General features: G+C 36.4%; 1 protein-coding gene across 2 annotated transcripts in view; it reads left to right on the plus strand.

The window, feature by feature from the left end:
* Positions 1 to 18,427, plus strand: part of LINGO2 (leucine rich repeat and Ig domain containing 2) — a 1,121,241-nt gene extending 1,102,814 nt beyond the window's left edge. For both annotated transcript variants that reach the window (XM_033122203.1, XM_033122204.1), the window contains one exon: positions 16,256 to 18,427. In XM_033122203.1, coding sequence (XP_032978094.1) covers positions 16,291 to 18,117 — 1,827 coding nt within the window. In that variant the 5' untranslated portion in view covers positions 16,256 to 16,290 and the 3' untranslated portion in view covers positions 18,118 to 18,427. The remainder of the gene's footprint in view (positions 1 to 16,255) is intronic.
* Positions 18,428 to 25,662: the final 7,235 nt, after the last annotated feature.

Here is a 25,662-nt window from a genome sequence, read left to right on the forward strand (position 1 = left end):
TTCTGATTCTGTCAAATTACTTTTCATGGGCAGTATGTACATTCTACAATACTTTGGCCACCTTACATCTTTCAATAAGAGAGGAAGAAGGGAAGGTAAAGTAGATGGAGAGAAGGAAGAAGGGAGGGAGGTGGAAAAAGAAACAAAAGGAGAGATGAAGAGAGAGACAACAAAGGAAAGAAAACGAAAGGAAATTGGAGGGAAGGAAGGAAGAGAAAAGAAAGACAGATTATGACTTTGCATGATTGATGTGAAAATTACAGTGTAGTTACAGAACTTGGGTGTGACTTTGCTATTAATAAGTAAAAAGAGACAAGTGGAGAACAAAGACTTACTAAAGGCTTGCTTACTATATGCCAACTATTTTGTGTACTTGCACTCATTTAATAATCTCAACAAATAGTTGAAAGATACAGATATTATCCTTGACATTAGGAAACTGAGGCTCCCTGCGTTTAACGACTAACATGGTATCACCAGTTGCAAGATCAGGCACTGGAGCCAGATACGATTGTCCAAAACTTCCTATCCCCTTTCCATACTATCTATTTTCATGTTTGTCTCTCTTTCCAAAGCATAACATTATGTCTATGATTTATTTTTTAAGTTATTTTTAATTACAGTTAACATACAATTCTGTATTAGTTTCAGGTGCATAACATAGTGATTAGACTTTATATAACTTATGACGTGATCTCCCTGATAAGTCTAGCAACTACATGACACCTTACATAGTTATTACAGTATTATTGACTATATTCCCTATGCTGTAATTTACATCCCCATGACTATTTTTATAAGTGACAATTTGTAATTCTTATTCCTTTACCCTTTTTCACCCAGTCCCCCAACCGTCCTACCCTCTGGTAACCATCAATTTATTCTCTGTATTTAGGACTTTGTTTCTGTTTTGTTTGTTTGTTTGTTTGTTTTAGATTCTACATATAAGTGAAATCATATGGTATTTGTCTTTCTCAGCATAATACCCTCTAGGTCCATCCATGTTGTTGCAAATGGCAAAATTTCCTTCTTTCTATGGCTGAGTAATATTCCATTGTATATATGTATCCCCTCTTCTTTATCCATTCATCTATTATGGACACTTAGGTTGCTTCCATAAATTGGTTATTGTAAATAAAGCTACAATGAACATAGGGGTGTGCAAATATTTTCAATTTAGTGTTTTGGATTTCTTCTGCTAAATACACAGTAGTGGGAATGTTGGGTCATAAGGTAGTTCTATTTTTAATTTGTGAAGAAACTCCATACTGTTTTCCATAGTGGCTGCACCAATTTACAATCCCACCAACACTGCATGTGGGTTCCCTTTCCTCCACAGCCTTGTTGTTTGTTGATTTGTTGATGATAGCCATTCTGACAGGTGTAAGGTAATATCTCATTGTGGTTTTCATTTGCATTTTGTGATTAGTGATTTTGAGCATCTTTTCATATGGCTGTTGGCCATCTCTATGTCCTCTTTGGATAAACGTCTGTTCAGGTTTTGGGAGAAATCTCTCTGCCAATTTTTTAATGATATTGTTTGGGTTTTTTGGTGTTAAGTTGTATACCTTCCTTACATATTTTGGATGTTAACCCCTGATCACATGTATCATGCGCAAACATCGTCTCCACTCAGTAGGATGTCTTTTCATTTTGCTGATGGTTTCCTTAACTGTGAAAAAACTTTTTAGTTTGACGTAGCCCCACTTGTTACCTTTTTCATTTGTTTCCCTTGCCTCAGGAGACATATCCAAAAAGTATTGCTAGAGTAATGTCAGAGTTTACTGCCTATGTTTTCTTCTAGGAGTTTTATGGTTTCAGGTCTTACATTAAGTCTTATCCATTTTGTATTCTTGTGTATGGTATAAGAAAATTGTCTAGTTTCATTTTTTTTTGCATGTATCTTTCTAGTTTTTCCAACACCGTTTACTAAAGAGACTGCCTTTATCCCATTGTATATTCCTGCCTCCTTTGTCATAGATTAATTAATCTCATACGTGTGGTTCTATTTCTGGTCTCTCTCTATCCTGCTCCATTGATCTGTGTCTATTTTTATGCCACTACCATGCTGTTTGGCTTACTATGTCCTTGTAGTATAGTTTGATATAAGGTAGTATGATACCTCCCCCTTTGTTCTTCTTTCTCAAGATTGCTGTGGGTATTTAGGGTCTTTTGTGATTCCATATAAATTTTAGAATTATTTGTTCTCGTTCTGAGAAGAATTCCATTGGCATTTTGATAGAAATTGAATTGAATCTGTAGATTGCCATGAGACGTATGGACATTTTAATGAAGTTAATTCTTCCTGTCTATGAGCACAGTACATGCTTTCATTTATTTTATTCAATTTCTTTCTTTGGTGTCTTATAGTGTTTTAAGTCTAGATCTTTTACATCCTTGCTTAAATTTATTCCCAGGTTTTTTAAAAAAATGTTTAATGAAATTGTAAATGGGATTGTTTCCTTAATTTCTTTCTTAATAATTGGTTGCTGAGTCCAAGTCTTCGAGCATGAACTCAGCCTCCAATTATAACATTGTTAATATGCAAACAGCACAATCTACTGTACAGAAGTTCTCACATTGGAACTCAGAACAAGGATTGAGTCTAAGGCAGTATTTCCTCACGTGTTAGTAGAATTCATAAGCATCACTCTTCCCACAACAAAAAGAGAACACTACAATCAATGTTTTACTTAGGGTTAAAATGCAAACTCTTTACCGTTAATAGTCTTCTGGCTGTAAAGAGACCAACGCTCCCAAAAGGCAGGAGAAGCTCCTCAATTCTCGCTCCAGACCTCTTACTTGGTCTTAGACTTTTTTCCCTAAAACTAAATTAATTAAGATCAAAGAAATATATCTTTCTTCAGATTTACCTTGAAAGTGCTAAATACCATGTTTCCCCGAAAATAAAGCCTAGCCAGACATTCAGCTCTAATGCGTATTTTGGAGGAAAAATTAATATAAGACCTGGTCTTATTTTACTATAAGACTTTATATAAGACCCAGTCTATAAGACCTTATATAAGACAGGGTATAGTATAATATAATAATATGATATAATACAATACAATATAATATATAATACTGGATCTTATATAATATCCAGTCTTATATTAATTTTTGCTCCAAAAGACACATTAGAGCTGACTGTCCGGCTAGGTCTTATCTTCGGGGAACCACGGTAACTTTTGAGATCAGCATCCAGGAGAATATTCATAACTGAACCCATGAACCCAAGGATAATACCAGCCTCTGACTATCAGAAGAAAATCTACATGCTCCCAGGACACTGACCACATATCCCCCTTTGCCTGGGACAATCGTGGTTTTCATCGGTTGCCCCGCATTATTATGAATAGTGTCCCCACCCCTGCCCTGAAGTCCCCCAGTTTGGGTGGTATATTCTATGGTCACTGCACCTGCAGAAAACCTAGATCACCAGACGAGACACAAATGTACCTCCCTCCCACCTTGGGTTTTGCCATGCTGAGAACATGCAATATTAACACATGTTATATAGACATAGGTAAAGCTAAAACCAATAAATCGTATAATAAATTCTGCTTCTGTAATTTACAACGTGTTGAGAAATAGCACTTCTTTGTTTCTCTGCTATGGCAGATCTGTATTTTTGCCAAAACGGGCAGAAGCAGCTCAGCTGGGCTATGGAGTTGGTGACAGACCTAGGTTGGAATCCTAGCCCTGCCTCTTACCAAGATCAGTGGCCTTGGTCTTGTTGCTGGGAGCTCCTTAAACCTTAATTGCATATTCTGATATGGGGACCACCTACCACTCAGGGTTGTTTTAACCAGAGTAACTAGGGCTTTAGAGCCAGAGAGATTTTCGTTTAAATTCCACTTCTACCACTTCTTTGACGCATGATGTATGAGTAAATTTAACCTAGAGACTCAGTTTCCCCATCTATAAATGGTAACGAGAACAATTCTTATTTCAGAGAAGGATGTTTTGAGGACTGAATAATATAATGCTTGTAAAGTAAGCTTGTCATAAATGTTTTTTTTATTATTATTATGAAATATACTTTGGAAAGATATTTACTAAGGCCTATAAAGAATTTATACTTGAAATTTAGTTAATATTGCCTTTATTACTTGCCACACATTATGAGGTACTAACAGGCCCACTTTAAATTACAGTTTTCTTATCTGAAAACTGAACTGTTTTCACCTGGTTTTAAATACTCAAGTGAAGGTTTCACATAAACATATAAATTATACCCTTGAAGTCGCTGACTTAAGACTTCAAGTGACATTGTTTCCTATAAAACAAAGTTAGAATTGCTAGAATTATTTCTTTATGTAAGCTGTTTTATACTCTCTCTGAGCTCTTTCATACATTATCTGTTTTTTTCACCTTCATTTTCAGTCGTGAAAAAAATCTCAGTTGGCTGAGCCATTTATTGGTTTTCTTTCAAGACAATTTATCCAGATGAGGATAATTAGCATGTATATTGCATAAAGGCAAACATAATATTTAAGATAATATGATTCTCTATACTTCTAGAAGTGTTTACCAAAATACAAATTAACTAGCAAATATATGCAAGCTTTCCTAGTATATGTATGTATATATACGATATATATAGTGTATAGTGTGCACATATGTAGTACATGTATATATTTTGTGTATACACACACACACACACCTATATGGCATGTGTATATAGACACATAGGTACTAACTCAAAGTCAAACACACACATGAATATATGCATGTATAAATTTCTCAGCCCTATGTATATTATTTCAACTGAAAGAAAGAAACCAAGAAATCAAGACATGATTTCTCTGTTCCCTTACTTAAAATAACTCAATTGAAAGAAAAAAAGGATATTTATTAATATTCTGTCTGTCGGGATTAATGGTAAGCAATAAGATGAAAAGGGATGCTAAAACTGCACAGAGTAAAATGAGTGGTAGAGGACGGAGTGGTAGAATGTTGAGAGTATAGACAGAGGGTTTGAGTACAAGGCCTCATTGCAGCATATGTTAGATATCTGACTGTAAGAAGTTATACTTTCTGTCTTACTGCTCTTACAGAATTCTGATAAGTGAAATATCTGAAGCAAAACACCCATTGCGTAAGTCTTTCATGTATTTCCCAAAGTATGGAATGTACCCCAATGAGATACTCTGATTTTAGGAAGTACAAAATATTTATAACACTGAATTAATGAAGACAGTTATTTTAAGTTTACTGTCAATTCTCTAATTGCAATGAAGAGAAAGACTCAGTTTTAACACCTGTCTGATCCTGACCATTTTCTCAAATGGAGAGCAAGTCTCTGGTCAGAACCTTGAGACATAAGTTTTAGCTAGCACATAACATTATTTTGTTTCCATTGTATATATTTTTAAATTACTTTTCATTTGCTACTTTCCATTCTGATTTTCCATTTGAAATTGCACAGTAAATTTTTACTTTTAGACTACTTAGATTTTTGAATGATTTAAAAATAAGTAAATAGTAGTGCAGGTGACACACAGATTCAACAAAATCATGACTGGTATCAAAAAACTTTGAAAACGCTGTGCTATTGTTACCCATCAATAAAGGGTTACCACTTACTTTGATCAAGGTACTGTGTTGAACACAAGAGTACTATGCTCTATCTTATTTTTATTCCTTCAGGGCACAAAAAGGCATTAAAATGCACACTCATACATGAAAAGAGCTATTGCACAGATCGTACAGGCTGAGGTTAATATGTAATTCCCTTCCTAGCACCTGTAACTTGAGCCCTTTCTCTCCCACCGACTTATGCACTTGTGATTGCAGGCACCACAGTTGAGAACTCCTATTCCAAATAGGCACATAGGTGCCAACTCAGACAGCAGAGATTCTAGGAGACCAGATATGTGCATACATTCTATATGGTAGGGAATCCTAAGGTTATAAAGCTATAATATTCACAGGTAAAACAGAAGTAGCAACCAAAAAGAGTATTTCTCTTCTACCCTAACTTGGTAATATGGCCAATTAAATAATTGATGAAAGATATGGCAGGTCATGTCTCTGTATTAGTTACCCACTAGAACAGAGGTGTACTGTGATTGAATTTCAAAAGGTTGGCATTATGTTTTTATGTTCTTCTGTTTGTTTTTCAAATTTAATGCAATATAATGTTCACTGAAAACTTTTTTTTTAAATGAACAAAAAAACAGAAGTGATAGAATAAATCCCCACTACTTATAGCACAATCTAACACTTAATGCATTGGTGTATTTCTTTACAGTGTTTTGTTTGATGCATACAGGTATTTCCCCCTTAACTATATTCATAATATAGGTATAAATTTATATTATTTTAATATTTTACTTATTTTTTTTAATTCCCATCCCCCAGCACCTCCCATTAAGAACCATCAGTTTTCAGTTTGTTCTTTATATCTATGGGGCTGTTTCTGTTTCTATTTATGTATTTCTTTATTTATTTTAGTTTCCTCGTATCAGTGAGATTATACAGTATTTTTCTTTCTCTTATTTCACTTAGCATAATACCCTCTAGGTCCATCCATGTTGTCACAAATGGCAAGATTTCATTCTTTTTTACTGCCAAATATTATTCCATTGTGTGTATTCTTTATCCATTTATCTATTGATGGACTTTCAGGTTGCTTCCATATCTTGGCTATTACCAGTAATGCTGCGATGAACATAGGGTACACATATCTTTCTTTTCAAATTAGTGTTTTTGTTTTCTTCAGGTAAATATCCAGAAGTGGAATTGCTGGATCATATGGCAGCTCTATTTTTAAATTTTTTATAAATCTCCATAATGTTTTCCCTAGTGGCTGCACTAATTTACATTCCCACCAATGGTGGACGAGGGTTTCCTTCTCCCTCCCCCCTGCATCCTTGACAACACTTGTTATTCGTTGATTTCTTGATGATAGCCACTCTGACAAGTGTGAGATGTGGCTATGTCCTTGTGGTTTTAATTTGTATTTCCCCGATGATTAGTGCTATTATGCACCTTTTCATATGTCTATTGGCCATCTGTATGTCCACTTTGGAGAAATGTCTATTCAGGTCTTCTGCCCATTTCTTAATTGGATTGTTATTACCTTTGGTGTTAAGTTGTATGAGTTCTTTGTATATTTTGGATATTAACTCTTTATCGGATCTATCATTGTTGAATATCTTCTCCATTCAGTAGGTTGTCTTATCATTTTGTTGATAGTTTCTTTCACTGTGCGAAAACATTTTTAATTTCATGTACTCCCATTTGTTTATTTTTCTTTTGTTTTCCTTGCTCAAGGAGAAATATCCAAAAAGATATTGCTAAATCAGATATCAAAGTATGTACTGCCTATGTTTTCTTCTAGGAATTTTATGGTTTCAGAGCTAACATTTAAGTCCTTAATGCATTTTAAGGACTTTTTTTTTGTATATGGTGTAAATATAAATACAAATTTATATCTACTTTTTTCACTTAACATTTTTTCATGTAAAAATTTTCCAAGTTATTAAATATAACTATAATTTTAATTCCTGCATAATATTCAATTTAAGGAACTGAATCACAGATAACGTAATTATTTCTCTATGACTGGACATTTTTTTGGCAATGTGTCAATATATTAAATAATATAATAAAATGCATCTTTGACGTTTAAAGTTACACTTACATTCCAATTTGGGAAAATGATATTAATATCATGAACTTATTTACTGGACAGAGTTTTCCTATGAGACTATTAACTGAAAACGAAATTGCATTTAGTCATCTCTATGTCCCCAGTTCTGCCTTGCACACACAGGGTAATCAGTATGTGTTTATTGTGCTAAATTGAATATACTTTCTTCTTTAATAATTTCCCACTCTTTTCTCAAAATAATTCAAGCAATTAGTTGTCAGCCACTAGTTACTAAAATAAGGGAAAGTCCCCAAATATCTACTAAAGTTAGAGGCTAAAATCTGTTATGAGTGTCTTGGGATATAAAGAACTACATGTTCTTGCTTAGACTGATCTAGTGCCTGCAGCTTGCCTATCCCTGGAGGTAACTATTCACATTAGGAAAAGTTTTTAGTTTGCTGTATAGCTATATTTAAAAAAATAAATAAAATTTTAAAAAATTGCATCTTGCCTTCATTTTACTCATCTGAAAAGTAGCTAGAAACATGATAAAATATCTGTCCCCTAGGAATCTAATGACAGTATGAATTAAGAATAGGCATGTAAATGGGAACTTCAGATGCAATTCTCTATCAGACAAAGATGGTTACATCGATAAATGTCAAAGTTGAACCATAGTGTGGCAAGACATAGTTGAGTTTGTTTCTCTAATGTGTTAAAAAAAAGAAAAAGAAAAAGAAACTGAATGCAAAATTGTATCAGTGATATTTTAGATAGATGGTAAAGAAAATTTCCAGATGCCTAAATCCTTTCTGACATAACAAATAGAAACCTAAATATATCCATAATATTAGATTGATACTTAATACCAATTTATATTTATTTCAGCAGAGAATGGCTAGGTACTTACAAAACCTACTTTCTCTTCCTCACAGCTAAACTACATTTCCTAGCCTCCCATGCAATTATGTGTGCCCACATGACTGAGTTATGGCTAATGAAGTATGAGCAGAAATTTTGAGTTCTATCGTTAGGTCTGGTTCATGAAAAACTCTTGCCCATAATTCTCTGTCTTTTTCCATATGAAATGGAAAAGATTTCAAAGGTCTAGAATAGAGTGGAGTCACAAAATACATAGGCACAGGTCTCTCAGTATTTGCATGGAACAGAACTAATATACTACTGGTTTAAGCCATTGAGATTTCAGGGTTTATCTGTTACAAAAGCTAACAGAAATATATATTTGTTTGTTTCCAGAGAGTTCCAGATGGGATTTAAAACAGTTATCTTTTCTGAGCAGCTTTAAATAAGAAAGAAGCTTAAATGTCTAGGTGCCTTCAGCACCAACTAATTAAAACCAGGTAATCACCAGAAAGATTCATTAATGAATACCCAACACTTCAAAGAGTCCAGTTTTCATAGAACAATAGATAGAAGTCAGGAATCTGCAGGGGAAACTACATAACAGAATTCTTCATTTGACCTTACTGTCCCAAGTAAAATTTAATAAGTTTATGAAAGAAAAGACATTGTCCTCTGTGGCCACACCTTTCAAAGAGATTGGCCTGGTTGGATCTTGAGAATTGAGCAATTACTACAGAAAGGCAGACAACATTTTTTTTTTTTTTACTCCAAAGCGAGGCACATGTATCAGAGCTTTTCCTAACTCTATCTTCAGAAGGATTTAAGTAACGTAGTAACAGGAATATTGCTCATTGAGTCATTTGTCTAAGGTTAGCCCTAGTCAGTAATGGAGCCAAAATTTCTATGCATGAGTTTTGGGGTTTTTTTTTTAACTTCAAAGGCAGAGTTCTTAGGCTTTATCCTGTAGTTCTTCCATCCTTTCTTACACATTCACAGAATACAACTCATCTCCAGTAGAATCTATTTTTAAAAAAACAGAGAAAAAAAACAAAATTTCCTCATCTTCGCTCTGGGCTATGCTTTGGTATCTTTTTTTCATGGGTCCAAATCAGCATTCCAATGGACTGTATCTATTTCAAAACATGAGTTCATTTTGTATGCAAGTGACTGGTAAACAATTAGCAAAGCTTGTCCTAAGTCATTAATTAATAGTTTCTGTTTAATCTTTCCTGAAACTGGAAAGCCCTCTGTTCTTGTATTTATTTTGATCTGTTTGAAATGCAAATTATTTGCTCTTCTCCTTCTTCTGAGTCTCCCTTTGGCCTACATAGAAATACTTGGACATACAGTGTGCCTATTCTATGTAAACCTTTTAAAGATGAAAGTGGTTTTTGTCTAGCTTTGAGATATGTCTCTTTGAAATTAAGATTATTATTTAAGGGGTAGTTGACTGATGACGCTGATGGCCTCACAAATGTGATATGAATGCTCCAAATCTGTAAGGTGCTATACGGTAATTGGTAAGAACAGAGATCCGCAACAATAAAAACGTATTTAAATCCTAACCCTCTCTTATTCTCAGTTGTCTCACTGCTAAAATGAGAATAATAACTATCCTACAGGGTTATTGTGAGAATAAAATGTGATAGTGTATATAAAGGCAGAGCTCTATATATGATAGTTGTTATTTTTTAGAGAAACAGAAATATTGCAAAGAATGTCTCTCAGACATAATATCTCTCAATTGAAGGGAGTATTAAAAACCTCTCCTGTCATCTCCTCTCCTAGGCAACCTGGAGGCACTGGATTAGTCTATCAAGGTAGATATTAAGGTCGGTTAAGTATCTCATAGTACAAATGAGAAAACAGGTAACTTTTCCTGAGGTTAAGAGGTAAGTGGTTCAACAGGACTTGTGGAATCCTTCACAGCCTTCCACTATAGTTAAGGGCACATCCTGACTTTTGTCTGACTTCTTCCCGGGAAATCTAGAGAACCAATATTAAGTTAGTTAGCCTCTTTTGTGGTAAAGAAGTTGCTGCTGTATTGGGACTGTTTTGCATAGGCCGGCTTTTTTTTTCTGGGCAAATGAGTGCTCCCCGTGCCAAATGAAGGCAACCTGCGTGAAAGAGCCAGTATGAGAGATGACGTAGGTCCTTTCAATAATGTCATCTTGGAGGATAATGTGACCTCAGCAAATACTAGCTAGTGGTGAATATTCCCACGGGCTGTAGAATGACTACTCAACAAACCACAACAGAGATTCTCTCGGACAGATCAAGGGAACTACCAATAACATATCCCTTGATCGTGGGCCCCAAAGACCCCTAGAAATTGCCCCATAAAAGGCATCAGCTTTAAAATCTGCCAGTCCCCAAGAACTCTAAGTTATTATGACAGTTCCAGTTAAGCAAGAACTTTCCTGATCTCCTTACCTCTTCCAATAAATTGTAAAGGAACAACAGAGGAAAAAGCTAAGATGCTATTTGACTACATCTGTTGAGTCCTGCTTATTCAATTTAGTACTACTTGCATGACCATGTTATATCAATTTTCATTGCATTAAACCATAACAGCTAATTTTCATACAGATAGAATCTAACGTTATCTATAGAGGATTCAAACCAAATGACGTTTGCAAGCATTTAGTAGTCTCTATCCAACTAACTAGAAATCAAAATGCTATTTTCAGTTATTTACAGAAAGCGTAATCTTCATATGATTCATGGTGAGGTGTCTACAATAGGGGATAATGGTTTACCCATCTACAGGAGCCATTGAGTAAGTTTCTTATTACATTTGTAATTTTTGTTTAAAAACTAACTTCTTATAAAACCCACTGGATGATCTCCAAATCTGGCTTTCAGTGCTGGCTGTTTCTATTTCTGTTTGGAATATTCTTAAAGTTGAGCCTTAATATTGAAAGTTGCCATTTTCTCCTTAACCAAAAATGAATAGGGAGGAAAACGTAAAACTACAATGCTTTGGAAATGACATAGAAAGATAAATTTTACTCTATAGAAAGATAGTTCAAATCCAGTGTTTCCTGCCGGGCAGGGGTTGTGGGGGTTCAATCTCAAGTTTGCTTGGGTTCTTCAGAGAACTTAGGTAAGGTACCCTGGTGACTTTCAAGACTTGCTCACACCAAAATTGATTTCTCTTAGATTTCAAAGGTTTTATACAACTTTCACAACTCGCCATTATCTGATTTAGGCATAGACCAGAACTTCTGAATTTACACTTTTAGAGACCTAGAAGTTATCATCTCAGATACCTTTATTCCTTAAATCCTTTACTTTCCTCCCTCCTCCTCCCCCTTCCCCCACCTCCCCCCCACCACTACCACCACCGACCTCTCTCCATTTGGGAAATAGCTCTCCTGGGAAAAAAGTCTTATCATCAGCTAATGTGAAGTTTTAAAGAGATTTCTGTGCTATCCATTTATTGTTCTGTGCCCTTGTTCAGTTGCCAGTCAGAGAACTAAATTAATCATAGAATTCCCAGGCTGAGCAATTTATCATTACCTTATCATCCATCAAAGCAGCTGCTTCTCTTCTAAACTTTCTTTTTAAACACCGTACAACAACCGTTACCTCTTTCCTTTCTTACTTGTGTTTTTTGAAATGATGGCTGTCTGAAACTCTCCATTTCTCTTTCTCCATTCTACCAATCTATTTTTCTTTATCACTGTATCATCTCTTCGAGGACCTCCTTTCTCCAGTGTTCTCTTAATCTGTCCTCAGAAGAAATCCACATCTTTCTTTGGCGTGTTTTCTGTCCTGCTGGATATTGCTTCAACACACCAAACCATTATCACATAAAAATTTATAATAATGGCAGCTATTATTTATTAAGAAGTACAGATTGGTAGTTACACAGTAGTCACAGGGACGTAAAGTACAGCATAGGGAATACAGTCAATAATATTGTAATAACTACGTATGGTGCCGATGGGTACTACACTTATTGGGGAGATCACTTTGTAAATTATATGGATGTCTGACCACTGTCCTATACACCTGCAACTAGTATATAAAATCATGTTGGATGTCTACTGTAATTGAAAAAAAAATAATGGCAACTGTTGCTTATGTGCATAGCACCTTACATACACCACCTACAGTCCTCACATTTCTCCTGCTTTATTATCACAAATTAACAGAAGAGATGATGAGAGTCATAGATGTTACCAGCTTACCTTTGTCCCACAGCTAACAAATGTCAAATTCAGAATTTGAGCCAGGTGTTTCTGAGTCCAAATTTTTGCAGTTCTATTCTTCCTCATTGCTTCTTTAAGTTCACTTCCTGAAGTTTTTGTTTGTGTTTCTTTCCCTAACAGAATGCGCTATAAAATAAATACCCAACACACAAAAAGTATGAAAATATCCAACTTCCCATACTAGGTTTAAAAAGGTAATAATTATTGTGCCTGAGAGTCCCTTTGATCATAATCAATGAAAAGTCTCTAGTTAGCTCCCTACAGAGTTTAGTTTCTTGCTTTATTCTTAATGAAACGAAGTTCAGCTTGTCAAACCTTGGTCACAGTCAGACATTAGGAGAAAGCTTTGATTGCACGACTTCTGCTGACAGTGAAAGCTAAATGGAGTCAGCAGTTTGCCCTTCTAGACTAAAACTGAGAAATACTTGTGATGAGAATAATAAAGCATAACCTTCCTACACAGTTTCCAAACTACATCAAAGAACTATGATGAGATATGGCCCCAATTATCTCCTTCTGCCTAGCCAAGACAAGTAGTGGAACAGGAGAGATGTTCCAGATCTAAAGGGAGTTTGTCTGCTGCCTGCTTACCGGGTACTTATCCATCCTTCTTAATGATGGTCCTTCACTTTGACTGGAATCAAAATAACCAAATGTTAAGAAAAAAAAATATTAGATACTATCCAACTAAGTTACGCTCCTTTCTGGTTAAGTTGAAGCCATGATTGAATTAGATACTGTCATGTCCATGTTAGTTAGAAACACTCAGTGCCAGATTAAGGGATTTACACAATAAAACAACTTTTCCCTAAACCATTACTGAAATCAATCAGAAACAGAATGCCAGTTATCTCCTTATCTAAGTGATATGTAGATTGAATAAACACTGCCAGAAAAGGCTGTACTGTCCAGCAGAATCTATTAAAAAAAAACCACATCAATTTAAAATAAACTGAAAAGTACAGTGTATAAAATTTTTATCTTGAACATAGAATCATGTGATTGTAATAGAAAACATATTTTCTACCAAAAAAATGCTAAAAAGTATTTGAAAAATATTATTTTCCAGGACTATAAAATAGTTAATCGGCGCAGGAAACCCACACATCTTGGCCCCGTCCGTGAGGGACATATTCGAGAGCACCAGGAATTCCTCATTCTGTTACTGCTCTTAAACTTGCTATCTCAGTGAATGACACCAGGTCCCATCTGATTGACAAAAGGCTAGAAATCATCTTTGCCTATTTCTCTCCTCACAGTCAATCCATAAATAAAGCATTTCTATTCTGCTTCAAAATACCCCTCGAATCTGTCCATTTACTCAAGCCTGCTCCTACGAGTCTGATCGAGACCACTTTTATTCTGGCTCGAATTAATGCAACAGCTTCCTGAGTTTCCAGCTTCAAGTTCTTCCCTCCTGCAAGTCTGTTTGTCATGCTGCAGTGAGATTAATCTTCCCCAAATGTAAATCTGATCATATTCTTTTGCATAAAACACCTTAATGGCTTGTCATTGCCCTCAGGACAAAGTGCAAACAGCTTATCACCATTTATAAACGCCTTGTAAATCATTCTCCTAATTATCTCTTCAGCCTCTATTATCTACATTTCTCTCCTGTTTTTGCTCCAACCATTCTGAGCTACTTTAATTCCCCCATCACAGAGTGTTCTCCATTATTTCCAGGCCTGTGCATCCACTGCTTTCTTTGTCTAGAACATACTATACCTCTTTCCACAAAGGACTGGGGTCAGAGGGTATAAATGGAAATACACTGTCGCAAGGCTACTATATTTTACCTGGAGCAACTTGATAATAACTCCAAGTAGCTTGTGATAATCCCTAGAGAAACAGATAAAAATAATGTAAATAAATACATAGAGATAATCCAAAGGGGAATTGAAATGCAGTACTAAAAACTAATTGATTAAAACAGAAAAAGATAAGAAAGGAAGGAATAAAAAAATGTAAGTGATACATAGACAACAGCAAAATGGCATACCGAAATGCAGCTATTCTAAGGAATTTGATTTTTTTTTTCAGAGAGTCTGTGGCTGAAATAATTTTTTACGATAATATTTTCTTTGTTTTATATACATGAGAAAATAATTATACTTTATAACATGTTAATTTATTCTATTTGTTCTAATAATTTTCAGTTGATTTCCTTTGGTTTTCAAGACACATTAATTTGGTCGATAAACAATAATAGTTTTACTACATCTTTTCCAATAATTATAACTCTGATATAGGTCCCTATACAATAGATTTTGCTAGCACTTTCTGGGTCTTTGCCTTGTTTCAACATTCAGGGGGCATTTTTCTAGTTATTCACCATTAAAGTTGGTCCCAGTTATTAGTGTTTTTTTTTATGGATACATTTGTTTAGATGTAGCTAGATAGAGCTATACATATAGACATAGACATATGTAAACATGGTGATTGGAGAATTGTACTATCACTAATTGTTCTTTTACAATTCAGGAGTGAACACTGAAGTTTATCAAATACTTTATCTAAAAACATTGTTTTAAAGTTCTGGTGCTTACGGATGAAATGTACCCCTGGGGATTGTACCCCAGGTTGAGAAGCATACTCAACAGACCTCTTGTTATTCAGTTGAGCAGTAAGTTCATGTGTGGTTAACTACCTACATGTAAAACATACTCACTTCTGATCTCATTTGATACTTAATTTCAGTTAACGGGTTCACTGGCTTTGAATTTGCATATGAAAAGATTATGGCTCATGTATTATTTAAGGCCATTTTTTCCCTTAAATTTATGATTCTTCCTACCCTTCAATATTTAACCTAAATACTTGAAGAAAGCATTTTCATCATCACAGCTATTTTGGTGTCTTGATTCTGCCTCATCCCTATGATTGATAAACACAAAGAATATAGGGAGATTTTGAGGTAATCTCAAAAAAGAAAATCTTTTCATAAATCAGAATTTACTGAATTCTGAAAGAGGTATACCTTCTAAATGAAAGTTCTCTTTTAAAATTTAAAAAAAAAAAAAATTATACATGCAGGAAAAAAAGTCCCAGCCTCTTACACTGAAGGGAACTTTGTTTTGTTCCTTGAACCTCACAGCCTGAAGTAGAATGGGGCTTTTTTAGCTGCACTTTGAACAGAGGATGATATCCCAAACATTAGAGACACAGACACTGATTCAAACTGAATAGGTTTCCTTAGTCACTGACCTCTGTTTTTGTCGCCTGAGTTCAAAATAGAGCCTTTTGTGAAATGTATGCTGTTTTGCTCACTGTCTGTGCTCGCTGCTGTATGAGTCTCTTTATAGTTGTCAAATACTGCACTTGTCGTAACTCTAGAAAGCTACTATTATCATCCGCATTATCTCCATTTATAGCCAAGGAAAGGGAAGTGCTGGGAGGCGAAGTAACTTATCCAAGATCAAGTAGCTAATAATGGCAGCTCTCTGGTTTAAGTCCAGATCTGTGAGATGCCAAATCCAGGGTCTTTTTCATTGTACCTGCTGCTGCCTGATTTATGTCCCTTTATCGCTCCACGTCCTAATTCCTCTTCCTCCCTCTTTTGCCCCTTCTCCTGCAGGCCCGTGACCAAGGTGTAGACTAAGAGGTGGAGTCATGCTTCACACGACCATATCATGTTGGCATTGGCAGCCATTCCTGGGTCTGGCTGTGGTGGTAATCTTCATGGGGTCCACCATTGGCTGCCCTGCTCGCTGCGAGTGCTCTGCCCAGAACAAATCTGTTAGCTGCCACAGGAGGCGGCTGATCGCCATCCCAGAGGGCATCCCCATCGAGACCAAAATCTTGGACCTCAGCAAGAACAGACTGAAAAGCATCAACCCTGAAGAATTCATATCGTATCCTCTACTGGAGGAGATAGACCTAAGCGACAACATCATTGCCAACGTAGAACCAGGAGCGTTTAACAATCTCTTTAACCTGCGTTCCCTCCGCCTAAAAGGCAATCGCCTCAAATTGGTCCCTTTGGGGGTCTTCACGGGGCTGTCCAACCTCACCAAGCTTGACATTAGCGAGAATAAGATTGTCATCTTACTGGACTACATGTTCCAGGACTTGCATAACCTAAAGTCTCTAGAAGTGGGGGACAATGACTTGGTTTATATATCACACAGGGCCTTCAGTGGGCTGCTGAGCTTGGAGAAGCTCACCCTGGAGAAATGCAACCTGACAGCGGTACCCACAGAAGCCCTGTCCCACCTCCGCAGCCTCCTCAGCCTGCATCTGAAGTATCTCAGTATCAACAATATGCCCGTGTATGCCTTTAAAAGATTGTTCCACCTGAAACACCTAGAGATTGACTATTGGCCTTTACTAGATATGATGCCTGCCAATAGCCTCTATGGTCTCAACCTCACCTCGCTCTCGATCACCAATACCAACCTGTCCACTGTCCCCTTCCTTGCCTTTAAACACCTGGTGTATCTGACGCACCTTAACCTCTCCTACAATCCCATCAGCACTATTGAAGCAGGGATGTTCTCTGACCTGATCCGCCTTCAAGAGCTGCACATAGTAGGGGCCCAGCTCCGTACCATTGAGCCTCACTCTTTCCAAGGGCTCCGCTTCCTTCGTGTGCTCAATGTGTCTCAGAACCTACTAGAAACTTTGGAAGAGAATGTCTTCTCCTCCCCTAGGGCTTTGGAGGTCCTGAGCATTAACAACAACCCACTGGCCTGTGACTGCCGTCTGCTCTGGATCCTGCAGCGGCATCCCACACTGCAGTTCGGCGGCCAGCAGCCCATGTGTGCTGGTCCAGACACCAATCGTGAGAAGTCATTCAAGGATTTCCATAGCACTGCCCTCTCCTTTTACTTCACCTGCAAAAAACCCAAAATCCGTGAAAAGAAGTTGCAGCATCTGCTAGTGGATGAAGGACAGACAGTCCAGCTAGAATGCAATGCCGATGGAGACCCTCAGCCTGTGATTTCCTGGGTGACACCTCGGCGGCGTTTTATCACCACCAAGTCCAATGGAAGAGCCACGGTGTTGGGCGACGGCACCTTGGAAATCCGCTTTGCCCAGGATCAAGACAGTGGGATGTATGTTTGCATCGCTAGCAACGCTGCTGGGAATGACACCTTCACAGCCTCCTTAACTGTGAAAGGATTCACTTCAGACCGCTTCCTCTATGCGAACAGGACCCCTATGTACATGACCGACTCCAATGACACCATTTCCAATGGCACCAACGCCAATACTTTCTCCCTGGACCTTAAAACAATACTGGTATCTACAGCCATGGGCTGTTTCACATTCCTGGGAGTGGTTTTATTTTGTTTTCTCCTCCTTTTTGTGTGGAGCCGAGGGAAAGGCAAGCACAAAAACAGCATTGACCTTGAGTACGTGCCCCGAAAAAACAATGGTGCTGTTGTGGAAGGGGAGGTGGCTGGACCCAGGAGGTTCAATATGAAAATGATTTGAGGGTCTACCATTCACGCTATGGTTTCTGTGTCATTGTCGGTTACCAGTAGGACAGCCTGGCACAGTAAATTACGAGGTTAAAAAGGCAGCTTAGTACAGCTGCCCCTGTGTCAAAGCAGGGTCCACGGAAGCAGGAGGACTTCTTATGGAGACTCTCCACCTAAGGCAGGCAGGCATGTATCAAAGCCCTTCACACAGTAAGATACTAATTGTTTGCATTGCAAATATTGGCATTCTGGGGATCTCAGTAATGAACCTGAACCTTTGGCTCATGCTCATGGATGGTTATTCAACATTTTCTACCACTGCAGAAACAAAAGAAAAAATTAAAAGGAACAACCTACAATGTAGGATTTACATATTAAAAAGACACATTTGTCTAAAACGTACTCTACAAAAACAATTTGTATCTATAATTATTTGTTAAATCCTTGCATCATACCATATTGTTGGTTCAACACCACAAAGAAATCAATATATTCTTTATTCTTCCCCTTTTTTTTTGAAACATATATACTGTATATGTTTTAAAGCAATAGGAATGAGAGGTTGTGCTTTTCGTTACTCACCACTATAGACCCAAGTGTGATTTCACCTTCCTTTACATGCAGATAACCCTGAGACTAGATCCCCGAGTTGTGGGAGGAGATATGTTAAAAGATGCGTTTGTCTCATATAGATGCCAAGAAACAGGACCCAAGGCAAAACTGCTCAACTCTGTTAACTTCTGTTACTATAAATAAAGGCATGTGCCTAGTTTTGATACAGAATGGAATATTTTTTATACTTGTGATATCACACTGGACCAGTTTACTGTAACAAAGCCCTTGATTTCTCCAGAAGGTGGTGTGCCACTAGTTGTACCTGTAAAATGCAAGGTAGGTGTTAAGAATGAACACGATCCATTTCACAACAACTTGCTTTCACTTTCATCGGTTGCTACCGCTAATGGGTTAATAGGAAATGGAAGAGAAGATGATTGTTACTTACCATAGGGTAATGGTCACATCATAGCTAACATCAAGAATTCAGAAGTTCAGCAGCTCTCTGGACATGGAGGAGTTCTTCTCAGATGCCAGCACCAACCAGGGGGATCCATGCATAACATGATGTTAATGCCGCTAAAAATCTGTTTAAAACATGATAGCTGTCGGAAGGCTGGACTGTCACCCCTCAAAAGAAACACCTAGCCACGCTGACGTTGTCCATGCAAATACTGTACCCACAGTATTACCTTGAATGGGCAACTTCAGGCTTTCTCCTTGCTTCCTTACAAAGTAGATAATTGGTTTTCATTTTGAAAATTATCCAGTGTAGACCAAGAGAAATCTGTCCTGTTTTTAAAGAGGTGAGGTGAAACAAGGTGGATTAAAAAGCACTTACCAATTTTTTTTCTCTAATGAGGAAAATCTAAGATAATACCCCTATAAATATGTTAAATTGTGCTGACACATTTACCCCTCTGATCCAAGGATATTTGCTCAATTCAATTTGTATTAGTGATTGTTAGTCAAAGTGAAAACATTATAGTTAAAAAAAAAAATTGGCATGCCATGGCCACCAGTGATCTGGTTCAAATGAAACATAATTAATTCCATTTGGCTAAATGTTGAGTGAATGGTTTTCAAAGCATATATATTCATATGATCTGAGAAAGCATTGAATATAGAGTGTATTATTCATGGAATTTGATCTATTTAATCAGCACAGAACAGATAGGAAATTTCTATACTTTGCACATTTTGTGAGGGACCTGAAAATGAGCCGGCTTTCAGATAGCATGTAAGCTGGAATAGAAAGGGTTTGTTGCCTGACATATCAGATTGGAGGTTTGACTTGCAAAAAGCTGGTATTTGTTTTAATATTTGAAATTGTGAACAACTTCAATAAAATTAAATTGCCCCAATAAAAAAGTGACAAGTCTAGAAATTGTTTTGCCAATTGGATAGCAGCAGGATTAAACCCATTTCTCCTTTAATAAAGGGTGGAAAATGAGATAAGAAAGATTGAAGAATTGCCTGTTTGAGTCATTTTTCATTTGACTTTCCTGATGATTATCATATATCTTTTACAAATTCACTTCCCACTTGTGGCAATTACCTTATTTATATCTAACAATACAAATCAAGATCTGCTGTAAATTCTATCAAAATTACAACTTGTGTGCAAAAGAAATGGGTCTTTCAAATTTAAAAAGAACTAAGTTAATGTGGAGAAATAGTCTTCCAAAAGTTAATAGAAAATACTTTCTTAATTTTGCAACATTGTATGGAGTAAGTGCTTAACTAATTGAGCAACAACAAAAAAAGAAATATTGAGAAATTGATAAAAGGGCTTTGTAATTTAACTGCTATTTTCTGTGAAACTAAAATTGACCAAAAATAGCTTAGTGAAATGAAATTGGATTACAGTGAACCCATCCGTGAAAAGATTTAGTTTAAAAAACTAATTATTATTCCATTGGAAGAAGAGAGATTATATTCTCTCAGGGGGTTCCGTATTCTGATCCATGGAAAAAGAGTTATTTAAGATATTAATAAGCATTCTTCCAAAAGAGAGTCCCATAGACTAGTGATAAGTTGGAAAAAAGCTGAGTTCTGTAATCACCTCCTGGAAATTCAAAATCTTTATGAGCCTAATAAATTCTCTGAAAAGTCCTGTAAACAAGAATTCTGTTTAAGTTTGCCTGTGGTTTCTCTAATTTATTTGAGCATGAAGCATTTCCTTTCATATTGTAACTGTTAACATCTTGAAAAAGGAGTTCTGCGACACCCAGTTTAGTCAACAATAGACTAAAGTAGTACTACTCTGAGGTATTCTTAAAACCAATGTTTCTAATAAAAGTAAAATTATGTATTAGAATTTGGCTCCAATAGATTACGAAAAACATACCCCCTGTATAAGTGATCTGATCATAAAAATGCATTGGCCAGATATTTCTAGGCGAGTCTTCTACTTTCTGCCTGAAGCATCACAGTAAATATACCTATAGGTAACTGAACGGCCACTTAATTTTTCTACTTTCTCACTATTGATGCAGTTCTTGGGTTCCTTTATATATCTGCAAGGCTCTGATCTTGGGTTCCATTGACTGTATTTCTGGGGCTCTATTATCCAGTTTCACAAAACGAATTTTTCCTTATGGCTTCTACCTTTTGTTAGAATAAACTAGACCATGGTAAATACTAACAGCTCAGACCAGCACAGGGGCCAAATTTTCCCTTTAGTAGTTATTGTTGAGTCATTTTCTTCCCAGAGGATTTGCCTCCTAAGAAGAAATAAAGTTACTTGGCTCAGCATTTAGTTCTGGATTGACCAGATCTCTGTGTATATTAAGCATTTTCAGAAAAGTATTATTCCCTCTAGACATTAAATCTCTAGAAGGAAAAATTCTGTGACTGAGACCTCTAATGGTCTGAGACAATTGATCCGTGTCCCCAAATGTCTGAAATACATGCTAATAGAGTATGATAACTCACCAAATGATTTGCCCTAACGTGTTCCTGGCAAGGAATTTCTGCTTTTCCAATTCTCATGTTACATTTTTTAACCTCTTTCATTTTCATTGTATTTGTAAGTTTTCCAAATATTGTCAAAGTTTGAAAATGTAAACCAAGTATTGTCAAGACTTGTACTTCCTAGCTCCTGAGGACATTTGTCAGAACTGGTTTTGCTCAAGAAATGTTGCTTATCGCCAACTCCCCAATACTACAAAGACATTCAGAATTTGCTCTACTGATTTAAGGCAGATTCTTTTTTCATTGTTCTGTCAAATATTCTGTTCTCCTCAGTTCTCAGAGGAGCCCAGAATTACAATCTTGTATGACTTTAAAAAAGGATTATTTAAATCTCACCTGTATTGAAGCCTGACTTTTGTCACTTTCCATGACTCAAGTAGGAACAAATATATTTGTATATCAGAAGGTACAGAAGAGAGGATGTGATCCTGGAAATGAAAAATTGAGTAGTGCCCCATGTAAATTAACTTACCCATCCAGGGTCTCTCTTCATCTCTATGTCAAGACATTTATTTTAACTTCAGGGACTATGCTCAGAAGCTGTTCAACAACACAGAGTATGTCTTGAGGCTTTCTAGGAAAGAAAAAATATGTATCATTTTCAGCTTAGAATGCTGAGACCTGACAAAAAGACATATCAAGAGTTTAAAGAAAGGTTGGAGGGAGACACTTGGATCCATTTTAATTCCATTCCCTTTCTTATTAATTTTTATAGTTAACTTCTAACTGAAGAAAAATTGGAGATTATGTTTTTCTGTAACTTTCCTGAGAGTCTCTTTGTACCTAGTCCTTATATCCTGGTCACCTTTATATAACTCACATAAGCTATTCCAAATGGATTTTGTGGCATGTGAACCTAGTAACAAAACCTTTGGGGTCAAAGCCATTCATTCTACTCAGTAATTAGGTAAATATCTTTATTACTCGGATTAAGGTCCTAGAAACACTCCCCATTAGACATCATGTGCCTGGTTATTCCTATTGACTTTCCAACATTTTGTTTTGGAAGCTTCACCCTTTCTGATAAAATCTCTGACATTTTCTGACTGAGGAGTTTTAGAGTTGTTCTGCTTGAGGAATGAAGTATCTGACGTGATTTCAGAACTGCACGTTTCGGTTAGGCAACAGAGGGTGATTCTTGGTAACTTTAGCAAACACTTGACACGACTCCATCAGTTACTCTTCCCTTAACTCCTTCAAAAGCCATTCCCAAAAGAGCCTTCTCGTCCTCACTCCAGCACAAGCATAACAGGGAAAGAACAGCTTCCCGTAAGACCGCAAAATCACAATGCTAGCTAATTAGCCATGATATTTAATTAAGTTACCAATCAAAAACTGGCTAAAGTGGCCCTAAGCCTAGACCTGCAGGATTCAGCCAAATACACTGTGCTCTAAATTAATAATTCATGATAGATTTTCAACTCTGAAGTTGGTTTGTCCGTTTGGGGAACAGTAAATGTAGCTGCACATTTTTTTCGAAAAGAAAAAAGCAGTTAGGGAATGGAAACTACTTTATCTTATGCGAGCTTTTCAACAGATTGCCCAAAATGAAAAATTTTTGCAGGGGGGGAAAAAAAGACGTGAGTAAGAAGTTTGTGAAAAGTTTATTTTCCTAAAACAGCCCTGGAGCTGATGTTCCCCTTTCAAAATATGGGAATCTGATCAAAACAAGCGGGCACGTACCCCTGACTGCCTTTCTCCTCTTGCCCAAGGTCTCTAATACCTCTTCTCCCACCACCAACCCTGGAGAACATCCTGAGCAGGAGGAAAAGAGCAGAGGCTACTAGCTCTCCTGAGACAGCCCCCAGAGAGGAGAGCTTTGGTACCCCTCCTCATTCCTGCCTCCTCTCCTGATCCCTCATTCTCCAGCTCTGCCTTACTCACCACTGTCACCTTCCAGCTGCTGTCATACCTCATCAATGAATGCTCTCTCCAGGGATAAGTCTTCTTTCATTGGTACTCAGAAATTCTTGGGTAACTGTTAAACTGGAAATTGCTTTAACAAATAAATAAATAAACCCTCCAGCCTATCTCACATAACACGTTAAAAGTTAAGACTTACTATTCGCATAATCACAGACTGACAGCAATCTTCAGGTTGAGTGATTCTGATTTTTTTTTCTCTCTCTTCTAGAAGCAGGTGGGTTGATATAATGCCAGCCTTAAATAGAAGCTTTATTTATAGCCTTAGCAGAATGAGAAAGGAGCTGGCATAATCAAGAGAGACCTGCATATTTTAAGAACTCCTAATATGTAATATATCCATTAGAAGACACCAAAAATGCAAATTTATATTCTAATAAGTTGGTTAACTATATTAATTTCAATAAAGTTCAAACGATAACTCTCCATACTGAAAAATGGGTCAAAGATTTTGTACCTATTCTACAAGGGCCAATAAAAAAAAAAAAAACACAAACTTGGTTGCCATGTTAACTTTCTTCATTTTATTGCATACCTCCTATTCTGAATTGCTTTAATACCTTTAATCTCCACCACAACATAATCCATATAATCTACAATGCCACAAAATTAACAAATAATGATTAAGCAAGAAATTAAGACTTGCAAAAAAAATTCTCTCAATCTTACCAGCAATGTGTGTCCAGCAACACATCACACATCTATGTGATAGCAGGAGATAGGAATTGAGTTGTGAATAAATTTTGTTTAGAGGACATTTGTAAGAAAATATGCTTTTTTCCTCCCTAGTTATAAAATCAGGTGTACCACACACATGGGTTGCTTGATACCCAAGTCAGTTGTATCCTTTTGTTTTCTATTTGGTGTGGAGTGCCCTAAATCATAATTATTTGAAAAGCTATTGTTTATATATACATATATAAATATGTGGGGAAGGGTGGTTTGATTTTTTTTTTAAGTGTTTAAAATGTAACTGCTTTAAACATTGATAAGCTTGAGCAGGATGGGGATAAAAAAGAAACAGAAGTGTGTCTGTGTTTTTACTTAATGTCTTTTATCAAATCTCATTCTGGGACCATCCCATGACTGAAAGCTACTAAACCAACAAACTACAAAACTTTTTAAATGCCTGTTAGCTTGTTTTTGTTCTCAAAAAAATTAGTGCTAATGACAAAAGTATACTGATTTAGGTTTGTGTCTCATTGACTGTTACTATTGATTTATTGTTGTGGGCATGTTTTTTTTTTTTTAACATGTAAAAATAAGTTAACTTATTTTATTAATCTGTAAAATAAGTTTTTAAAAAATAGGTTTTCTTTACTGATGTAAAGGGCTTAAGCATCTGACATCTCAGTTAAATCCATTGCGGTATTATTAAGAAACAAAACATAATAAAAGACAATTGGAGTTAATATATTAGAAAATAATTCCTTGTTGAGAGAGGTAGGTTATACGAGCTTTACTGGTTGCTTCTCTGCCTTCAGCACTGTTATTTGATCAAATAATCTACAAATAATCTCCAGTTAGAGAAGAAGCAGGTCCAGTGGAATCTGACTCTGATGTATGGTGGGTGGAGACCACTCAGTGGACGAGAGGCCAGGCTATCAATTTCTTCCTAAGCAAAATTCCCAAGGGGCCATGGTTTGACCTGCTGGATAGCCAAATCTAGGTAACATCAACCACACCATAAAGACATTCTACTTTAGTGAAGATAAATCCTGTATTACTTACAAAATTATCCCAAATTCATTTGATTTGGTTACATGAACAAGTAACGGGCATGACTTTAGGCCTGAAATATATCTGAGCAAGAACTGATGACAAGTTCAGCAAGACATACGTACGTACGTCATCATCACCTAGATTTCTCTCTGAGTTGGCTTTTATTCAGCCAACTACCAATGATTCAAGATGTCGCGTGTGATAGGAAGGCACAAAAAAATAAGAGAAAAATCTTTTATCTCATCTTAAGGCTAACTGAAAACTAGGGGAAGAGAAGATTGTTTAGTGTTAAAGAGGAAAAGAATTAAAAATGTGAAAACTATGCTTGTGCTATCTTTTTGTTTAGAGTGAAGGTGCTCTCTCTTTCTTTTGTACTTAAAGG

Source organism: Rhinolophus ferrumequinum, chromosome 12 (genome assembly GCF_004115265.2).
Source record: "Rhinolophus ferrumequinum isolate MPI-CBG mRhiFer1 chromosome 12, mRhiFer1_v1.p, whole genome shotgun sequence".
Classification (NCBI taxonomy): Eukaryota; Metazoa; Chordata; class Mammalia; order Chiroptera; family Rhinolophidae; genus Rhinolophus; species Rhinolophus ferrumequinum.